General features: G+C 33.3%; 1 protein-coding gene across 1 annotated transcript; it reads left to right on the top strand.

The window, feature by feature from the left end:
* Positions 1-781: 781 nt before the first annotated feature.
* Positions 782-8,165, top strand: LOC133833149 (uncharacterized). Its single transcript, XM_062263403.1, has 9 exons — positions 782-1,720; positions 2,274-2,610; positions 3,052-3,139; positions 3,240-3,333; positions 5,639-5,679; positions 5,778-5,876; positions 6,100-6,180; positions 7,147-7,414; positions 7,708-8,165. Exons 1-9 carry the CDS (start codon positions 901-903, stop codon positions 8,073-8,075), a joined length of 2,196 nt encoding a protein of 731 aa, XP_062119387.1. The 5' UTR covers positions 782-900; the 3' UTR covers positions 8,076-8,165.
* Positions 8,166-10,803: the final 2,638 nt, after the last annotated feature.

The raw sequence follows: 10,803 nt of genomic DNA, 5'->3' as shown, positions 1-10,803 counted from the left end.
AATGTTAGAATATTTTTTTATGATATATATTAAAAATCAATATGTTACAACTAATTGATTTTTTATTCATTTAATATATCAAAATTAATGGTCAACATTTATTTGTAAAAACTCAATTTGAATTTCTTAATTAAATAGATGGAATATCTCAATTAAGTTGAGAGAATATCTCAACCTCTGTAACTGTGGTAGAGACTCTCATAGTAGGTCTTACTCTATAAATATAGAGTATTGACCTCCAAGCTCACTACTCATTCTGACTTTCAGTAACACCATCTAAAAGAGTTAGTGAGAGCTTAGAAGCTCGTGTACTCGTTATAAATCAATGGCTGGAGATATACAATTTCGACCCTCTAAATTCTATATAACAATTTATTTATTTCGCATTAAGATTGTTATCCGTCTAGATTAATTTGTAATCTAACATTAGTTAGCTATTTTAATGCGTAAGTTTCAACAAAGTGCATACAGGTACAGTGCTAGCTAGCTGGTTGTACTTGTAAAAATTCCTAAAGAGTGTTTGTCTGAACAAGAGTACAAGTGCCAAACTGGCAAAAGAGGTAAAATTCCAAATGTCTTCAATAATTATAATTCCGTGCTTTTTCTTATACCAATCTTGATTCTTTGATCAAAGAATAATAAACTAGGAAAATGATACGTGCATTCACACACAAACACAAATATATATATATGCATAATACATCATGTGTGCTCACTACTCACTTATATTAAAACTTATTATTGATATCATCATTTCCTATCTTTACAAAATTCACTTAAAAAAGATGACAAGTGAAAATGAGCGAAGTGAAGTTGACTTCAAATTTGGTAATGAGGAAGTAGCATCAGCCAATTCTAAACTACATGAAGTACTTGATGAGTTGATGGGAAAAAAGACCAATGTGGAGAGGAGATTATCAGGTCGCGACAAAAGTCCCACGACCGAAGATACAGAAGGTTCCTCAGGTCCTTAGAGATGAACAGAAGAATTTTGAGAAGTACTACTACCCAAAGTGGATATCAATCGGTCCAATTCATCATGGCAACCCCAAATTCCAGCTTGCAGAGCAACGATTCAAGTTTCTCTTCGCAGCAGAGTTCGTCAAAAACAGCGGCCACCAATCCCAGGAGCACCTTTACAAAAAAGTAATGGAAAATATTAAGGTGCTGAAGCTATGTTTCGATGATGAGGTGCTCAAGGAGTATTATCGTAAAGATGGCAAGGATGATGAGGCCTTGGGGTGGATGTTGTTCTTGGATGGATGTTTTACACTCCAATTCATTTACAGCATTATGAAGGATGAGTCGATGACACATTTTGAGATTAAAAATGACCAGGTTGCTTTTGTGTTACACGATTTTTTCTTGTTAGAGAATCAAATCCCATACCTTGTCCTGAGCCTGTTGATGGAGAATTCGGAAAAGGAATTCTCTGAGAATTTGGAGGGCTCGATCAAGCAGTTTCTTAGTTTGAGTGTTTTGACACCTGAGAAGTATGGCAAGCCTACGATGGTCCCTCCAAAGGACTACATGCCAGTTCATCTTCTTGATTTTCTACGCTTGGCGCTCCTTCAAACATCTCATCATGACCGCAATAAAAGGTCAAAATCATGCATCTACACATACCTTAGAAACAAACTCACTTCGCCACGGTCTCTGGATAATAATAATCCAAAAACTAGCACGAGTAAGATCTCTATAATATTTAAATCTTTCAAAAGTCATGAATTTTCTTCTTTTTTTTAATTATTATTAACATGCAAAAGTATACTGTTTTAGATATAGTCATGACTTTATAGTACAGTCAGTAGATTCTATTTCATTTGCATATAATGTTAAATTCAAACGTACGTATTGTTTAATCATATGATATACCTAGGACTTATTGCCAGCGGCGGACATAGAATTTTACTTATATTCCAAAGTCTTTGCCAATAGTTTCACAGACGAATATATGATATTTACTCTGTTAATATTAATGTTATATATTATTAAAGGTTTATATTTTTTTATATTGTAATTAAATAGATCTACACCCGATTTTCATGAAAAAAAAATATTATAAGATAATTACTAGGCAGAATTATATTTATTATTCTGAGTTGTTAGTTTAATAAATTATTTGTGATTTTAGTTTAAAAAATTTTAATCAAAATTAAATTTAAGAATTTATTTGAACTATTTTACAAATAATATGATATGCCTAGTATTTTTTTTTAAATAGTATTCAAACTAAAATTTTCCATATAATATACGTAAGAGTTCTGACGAAGAGAACCCCGCCGAGGAGAAACAACAAACTTTTCGTAAGCGAAGTGTGACGGATCTCAAGACAGCCGGAATCAACTCAAAACAGAGCAAGAGTAGCTCTTCAAAAGACATAAACTCAAAACAGAGCAAGAGGAGCTCTTCAAAAGACATAAAAAAACAAACTTTTCGTAGTGTGATGGATCTCAAGGCAGCCGGAATCAACTTAAAACGGAGCAAGAGTAGCTCTTTAAAAGACATAAAATCTTCTTCGAGTCTCTTCTCAGCTGAACTAGAACTTCCACCAATAACAGTAGACGACTCAATGGCTCCTAAATTCTTGAACCTGATTGCCTTTGAAATGTATTGCGGAATGAGATCAAAGAGAGATGAAAGAAATCTTGATATCCAATTAATTCCAAAACTGAGAATGAACACATATATATATAAGTCTCTGGAACAGAGTAACTAAATTTGGTTATAGCTGCATAACCAATCTAACTAAACGACAAAAAAAACGGTAACAAAACTAAAACTAATTAACAGAAATACAACAGAAATAAATAAGATAATTAAACTAATAATGCTAATTCCTAATACCCCCTCCTCAAGATGGAGCATATATGTCATATATGGACATCTTGGAAATATGAGTCGATAGAACAGGTGAGGTGAGTGGTTTGGTAAAAGCATCGGCTAATTGAAGGTTACTAGAAATAGGAATTAGACGAATGGTGGAGGATTTGATTTTGTCTCTAACAAAATGGCAATCAAGTTCTATGTGTTTGGTCCTTTCGTGGAAAGTGGGGTTATTGGCTATGTGAATTGCCGATTGGTTATCACAGTAAATGAAAGAAGGATGGGGCTGAGGAATTTGAAAATCCTGGAGAAGGTATCGAAGCCATGTGACTTCACTTGTGGTGGCTGCGAGTGCTCGGTACTCTGCTTCTGCGGAGCTTTTAGATATGGTTGGTTGTTTCTTTGTCCTCCAGGATATGAGACAATCGCCGAGGAATATGCAAAAGCCAGTGGTGGATCGTCTTGTGATTGGGCATGATGCCCAGTCTGAGTCAGAGAATCCACGAAGTTGAAGTGCTGAAGATGAAGTGTACAGGAGTCCTTGGCCCGGGTTACCTTTCAGGTATCGAAGAAGATGATGCACAGCTTGAAGATGAGGTGTTCGAGGGGCAGACATGAATTGGCTGAGGCAATTGACAGCAAACGTGATGTCTGGCCGTGACAAAGTGAGGTAGAGGAGGCGACCAATTAATTGTCTGTAATGAGAGGGATTGTCAAGTGCTTGTCCATTGTCATTGTCGAGTTTGAGCTTCGGATCCATGGGAGTCTTGCTCGGTTTGCAGCCTGTGTAACCCGTGTCTTCAAGGAGCTGTAAAGTATACTTTCGCTGTGAAAGAAACAGGTTGGTCTTCGTGCGTGCTATTTCGAATCCCAGAAAGTATTGCAGGTTTCCAAGAGTTTTCAGCTTGAATTTTTGATGGAGTGAATCTTGTAGCTGGTGTAAAGCAGTGATGTTGGGCCCTGTGATGACTATGTCGTCCACGTATACAAGTAGAGCAATGAAAGAGTCTGCGGTGCCTCTTGTGAATAAGGTGTAATCAGCCTGTGATTGCTTGAAACCTTCTTGTAGTAAGGCATCCGTGAGCTTCTTGTACCATTGTCTGGACGATTGTTTAAGTCCATAGATGGACTTGTGTAGTTTGCAGACTAAATGAGAACCTGCATTAGAAGATGTAGGCAGAGTTAATCCCTTAGGTAAAGACATGTATACCTCTTCATTGAGGTCACCGTTTAGGAAGGCATTATTAATGTCTAATTGTAGGATATGCCACTGTTTAATAGTAGAAATAGCAAGCAATAATTTGAGTGTGACCATTTTAGCAACAGGGGAAAATGTATCAAAGAAATCCAGCCCTTCTTGTTGCGTGAAACCTTGAGCAACAAGACGGGCCTTGTACCGCTCTATGCTGCCATCACTGTTGTATTTGATTTTATAAATCCATCTGCATCCAATTGCTCTTTTGTTGTGAGGCAGCTCTGTGACAGTCCAAGTTTTGTTAGTGATGAGAGCACTCAATTCTTGTTGCATTGCTTTCACCCAATGGTCATATTGCATAGCTTCTGAGTAGTGTTGTGGTTCGTCGTTGGATGATACTGCAAAGATGAAATTTTTGTAAGAATCTGACAAATGAGAATATGAAACAAATTTTGATAATGGATGAGGAGTTGAGGAGTTGTCTTGTATAATCGAAGAGCATTCAAAATCTCTCAGGTATGCTGGTGGTTTGATAGCTCTGCTGGATCGTCTAAGTATAGGAGGCTCGGGATCATGTTGAAAAGAATCTGGAATGTTTGTGGCTGCTTTAGATTCCAGTTCCAGTTGTGTAGCATCAATACCAATATCATGTTCCTGAAAAGAAGTGTGCATAGTAGTACTAGGCAAAGATGGAAATTCACAACAGGTATAATCAGTAATATTAGGATTAGGAAGCACTAGTTTTGAAAAAGGATCAAGATAAGAAGTTTCAGTGTTGAGCTTATGAAAAGGAAAGATATTTTCATAAAATACAACATTCCGAGAAATAAAAATCTGTTTGGTATTAATGTCATAGAGTTTGTAACCTTTAACTCCTTGGGGATATCCTATGAAAACACATGTCCTAGCCCTTGGTGAAAATTTGTTTCGGTGTGCAGATAATGTTGAGGCAAAAGCTAAACACCCAAAACTTCTCAAGTGATCATATAGAGGTGCTTTATGAAATAGCAATTCAAAAGGAGTTTTTCCTTTCAGCAGAGGTGTAGGAGTTCTGTTAATTAAATATGCAGAAGATAATATACATTCAGACCAGAATTTAATAGGAACTTTAGCTTGAAAATATAGTGCTCGAGCTACATTGAGCAAGTGTTGATGTTTCCTTTCAGCAATAGCATTTTGCTGTGGAGTTTCTACACATGTGAATTCATGTAAAATACCATGTTGAGAGAAAAGTTCTTTAAAAACAAGTTCAGGTGCATTATCTGATCTAAATGTCTTAAAACTGCAATGAAATTGAGTTTGAACATAGGATAGAAATTGTGGAACAATGGTTAAAGCATCAGATTTGAACTGCATTAAGTACACCCAAGTAAACCTAGAGTAATCATCAACCAAAGTAAGGAAAAATCTGTGATTTGTGTGTGATGTGACATGGTATGGTCCCCAAACATCACAATGAACAAGCTCAAAAATTTTACTTGTAAATCTGGTTTTATTATTGAAAGCAAGTTTCTTTTGCTTAGCTTTAGGACAGATATAACATGGTTCAGATCTATGCAAAACAGAAGTATTACAAGGCAAAATGTTTTTGAGTAAATCTAATCTTTTATTTGACAGGTGACCAAGGCGAAAATGCCAAGTCTCAGCTGAAACAGAAAGTATAGGAGAATTAGTTGGTGCAGTATCAAGGATGTATAAACCGTTGATATTGTTACCCTTTCCAATTGTCTTCCTGTTGAGTTTGTCCTGTATACAGACAGAACTAGATGTAAAATGCATTACAATATCTGAATGGTTAGTAAGACAACTTACTGAAATGATATTGTATTTGAAATTTGGAGCATACAATACATTAGTAAGCACAAGATTATTCAAACAAACCGATCCACTTTGACACACAAAAACATAATCATTGTTTGGTAGAACTAGTTTGGTAGCTGCTGTATTACACAGAAATTGAAATAGTTTTATATTACCACATATATGCCGTGTAGCCCCGGAATCAATGATCCAAGAATCATTTAAAGGGAGCTGAGTATTATGAGATAAGATAATACCTGAGTTAACCATTGAAGTAGATGGTTCTCCAGCATGCATACCAGTGTGTTGAGTGCCTAGAAGATTCAGCAACTGTTGGTATTGACTGGTTGTCAACTGAGGCAAGATTGTGTGATTATCAGCAGAAGGAATGTTAGCAGAATCATTTGTCTGAATTTGATTGGCAGTGGCTTCAGGAGTCTTGTTTGGCTTGTGATATCCAGGCGGATACCCATGTATTTTGTAACAGCGTTCAATAGTGTGTCCGAGCATGTTACAATGACTGCAGAATGGTCTATTTCTTCTTGGTGGATGACCCTTAGAAGCTTGATTATCAGGTTTAGAACCATTATGTTTGTCTCCTTTAAACGCAAATGCCATGGCCTGGTTAGAATCTGAACCAACAGATGCATTTCCCTTTTGCAGTTCTTCTTGAGTCACAAGATGAAAGACTCTATTCACTTCGGGCAAGGGATCCATAAGCAGAATGCTCCCACGGACTTGTGAATAGGCATCTGAAAGTCCCATCAAAAACGACATGATGTACTCCATGCGATAGTGTTCTTGGAGCTTCTTGACTCCTCCACAAGTACATCCATGACAGCTGCAACTTGGCCTGTAGTTAGTCAATTCTTCCCATATAGTTTTCAGTTTAGTAAAATACATGCTTACTGTTTGATTTTCCTGTTTCAGATTCATCAAATCCTTCCTCAAATTAAAAATGTGAGGACCATTTCTTTGATGAAATCTAACTTGAAGATCAGACCAAATGGCTGTAGCAGATTCATCATACAGTATGCTAGATGATATATCCTTAGAAACAGAATTCAAAATCCAAGATATTACCATGTTATTATTTCTAATCCAAGCAGTATAGAGATTATGATCAGAAATTGAAGGTTTAGGGATAGAACCGTCAATAAATCCAATCTTGTTTTTGACAGAAATCGCAAGAAGCATAGCTCGGCTCCATGATACATAGTTTTCTTGCCCTGTGAGTGGTTGTGAGACGAGCGTGTTGCCTGGATTGTCTCCATGGTGCAAGAAATATGGATTCGCTGGATCTTCAAGGGGATTCTTGACTGCAGTGTAGGGAAGACTTTGAGTTGAAGGCGTTTGAGGATCGCTTTGGTCAGACGGAGAGTGAGGCTGGGGATCCGTTGACATTTTTGCAACTGAAGAAGATCAAAAACAGTTCAGCTACCGGAATGGATCGTCGGAATGAATGGAGGTGGAAAAAAGAATGCACAGCTTCGCTGGAACAAAGAAGAGGAGATGCAACGGAAAAGAAGACGAAGAACGGATCGTCGGAACGAGATGCACAGCTTCACCGGAACAGAGACACGGTTGGCCGGAGTGAGGATCGAATCTGGGAAAGCTTAACCTTCCCGCTCTGGTACCATATTGCGGAATGAGATCAAAGAGAGATGAAAGAAATCTTGATATCCAATTAATTCCAAAACTGAGAATGAACACATATATATATAAGTCTCTAGAACAGAGTAACTAAATTTGGTTATAGCTGCATAACCAATCTAACTAAACGACAAAAAAAACGGTAACAAAACTAAAACTAATTAACATAAATACAACAGAAATAAATAAGATAATTAAACTAATAATGCTAATTCCTAATAAAATGTGTCCAGACAATACCAAGACCGAGTACGAAGTGTCATCTTACATAAGTTTCTTAGACTCACTCATTGATTATCCCAACGATGTGAAAGAGTTGAGATCATCTCACGTACTCCACAACCTTCTTGGCTGTGACAAAGAAGTGACACAACTTTTTAATGAGATGGGCAGATTTTTGGTGCCAAATCCTGAGGCGTATGAGGAGGTGATAAGCCAAATAGAGAAGCACTACCACAACAAGTGCCTGACTTGGATAGCTCAAGTCTTGAACGAACATTTCAGTACTCCTTGGACGATTGTCACTTTTGTGGCTGCGTTTTTGGCTCTTGGTATGTCCTTTATTCAGACCTATTACACTATCTATCCTAGAGGAGGATGATCTATATATATATATATATATGAGATCAAATATAATGGACCTTCAGCACTACATTAATTGGACTCTTATTATTCTTTTTCCATCAAAATTTATATACTTTTTTTTTTTTTAAAAAGGCATCGATTGATGATCCTAATAAATTTGTGAGCAGCTTCTTTCTATATACGCATATATATATATATATGCATACAGTCAATTATTTGTAATCTGGATTTTGAGTTACTACTTTTACTCCTTTGCACATTAGTTTTTATAAAGTGTGATGTTATTATAATAAAAAATTTCTTTCACTCTTGATTTGATTTATAATTTCTTGGATCTGGGTATTTTGTGATAATATTGAGTGAGGGAAGCTATTTTTTTAAATTATGGAACTTCATTTTCCTTGTAGAGAATAATATCCGAAAAAGGAGATTAGTTTTTAAATATATATATGAGAAATAGTTTAACAATTAAAAATATATCAGATGGTATTTTTTAAAACACAAATGTACAGTGTTATAATTTTGCAAACAATAAATATAAACTTGCGAAGTTTGGTAATTTTATAGCCATAATATGATATTTTGAAAATGAATTTGAATATTGTGGTATTTTTCAAATAATTCTTATATTTGAAGATATTGTTAATATTATTCAAAAAAAAATATTATTACGCATATAGCCAAAATGCGAAACCTTTAAAAAGATTTTCGTGAAACAAATTACTAGATATAGATTTTAACGTACCTCGTTGCTAAGTTTATGATTATGAAACCAGTTTATTAAGCATATGGTGTTGAAATTAGTTGTTATGATTATTTTTTAATTTTTTTATATTTGGCTGTTTGCAACCCCTTCAAAGGCAGGGCACCAAACTTCATTGGCAAAGATAGCAGAAGAGAAAAATAAAAAAGATCATATTTATGAAAAAAAATCCCGTTATTGTGAAAATTACATTTTATATGGGTATTTTAATAAAATTTTCAAAAATGTGGCTTTTTTTTATAAGTACTATTTTATGGCTTTTTAAAACTTGTATTCCCTTCTATGAGATTTTTTTCCCATATTTTTTTAAAAAAATCATTATTATGCCATATTTTTTCCCATAATCTTGTTTTTGTTAATTAAATTTGTCCATACAAACTAAAATAAGTTTAATTACCATATTTTTGCATATTAATGGCTAAAAAGTCATATTTATGAAAAAAAAATTCATTTGTTATTTGTGCAATCTAATATCAAATCTCATATATTTGAATTTAATAAGTATTATAGAGTATTAATGGCTAGCCATCTATAAAGTGTACTTAAGATACTAAATAATGACACTCAATTAAAAAAAAAACCGGCTATAATGGCCAACTAATAAAATGAGAACAGACATATGGCTGACAAACAACTAAAAATAAAGTCACACTGACACGAACTGGATGATAAATAAAGTCTCAACTCTATTTCTTTGTTACTTTACAATATTTTGATAAATAAAAGGGCAATTTTCACTTATATACAACAAAAGTAAAAAAATTACTGTAATAACATCAATAAAACTAATTACAAAAATATATACAATCTATACATTTTTAATATAAATAATTATGAAAATGCAATCCCTAAAATTCAGACACTTTCCTTATATGTATTAGTTTCAAAATTGGTAACTTCCCATAAATAAAATACATACAACAAAACCGTAATATTAGATATAAATGATATGATATGAATAAATATACACAAATAATATCATACAATTAATATCTGATTTACACAAACAAAAATGGAAATACGTAATCACTATTTTCAGGTGCCATTTTCAAAAAATTTGTAAGGTGTGGACATGAACAAATAATTATGTTATGATGCATTTTTACGAATAATTAGAATAACTTATATAAGGATATAAACAAAACATTGAAGAAAATAAACTATGATGAGGAAGGAAATAAACAATGCTATTGTAAATCTAAACATAAAATTATAAAACTTAAAAGGACTCTTTGAATAAATAATTAACACTAACATTTACTTTTATAAACCTAAAACCTAATAGTGTTATGTTTTTTTTAATTATTAATTTAGATATGTTTTTTTTTTTAAATAATGTATGAAATTAAAACACATCTGTGTAACTCAAAACCTTTTGTTTATTTTCAATGACATGATGAAAAAAAATGATAACAATCAGTAATTCAAGAGTTATTATCTAACATGTATGCTACTGTTTATTTTTTAAAAACATTATACATAATTATAAGAACAGAATATATAAATCATATAAAGAAAAAAAAACAATGCTATTGTAAATCTTAAAACAAATTTATTTTATATAAAGGGAAAGTTTGAAAAAAAAAATTAAATATATACATTTATAAATTGCTATTGTTATGTATTCCAATCTATTTATTTAATAAGCAAAATTTGTATAAAAATAAATATGTAAAATTATAACACATATTTGAACGTTAAATAGATTTGTTTATTTTTTAATATCGTGTGAAAAAAAAATGAAATAAGTAAAGAAATACAATGTTTATTATCTAAAATTTGACTTACTGTTTAATTTATGAAAACAGGACACACCAATATACATTTACTACAATGATATTTTGGAAAATCAGTGTACTTATAAAGATTTTGAGGTGACTGGAATCTTACTTCCTAGTGATTGTACTTTTCTTCAATTGAGTACAATGATCACTAAAAAAATGAAGGTACAAAATAAAAACATAGTTGTACAAATTAAGTT

Source organism: Humulus lupulus, chromosome 4, assembly GCF_963169125.1.
Source record: "Humulus lupulus chromosome 4, drHumLupu1.1, whole genome shotgun sequence".
NCBI lineage: Eukaryota > Viridiplantae > Streptophyta > Magnoliopsida > Rosales > Cannabaceae > Humulus > Humulus lupulus.
This window is presented reverse-complemented; position numbering and strand designations above follow the sequence as displayed.

Coding starts and splice junctions, on each gene's coding strand:
- LOC133833149 (XM_062263403.1), top strand. CDS start 901: ATGTGGAGAGGAGATTATCAGGTCGCGACAAAAGTCCCACGACCGAAG. Junction 5,877..6,099: donor TTGGAGCATACAATACATTA/GTAAGCACAAGA, acceptor CCATTGAAGTAG/ATGGTTCTCCAGCATGCATA. Junction 6,181..7,146: donor TTGACTGGTTGTCAACTGAG/GCAAGATTGTGT, acceptor TCTTGACTGCAG/TGTAGGGAAGACTTTGAGTT.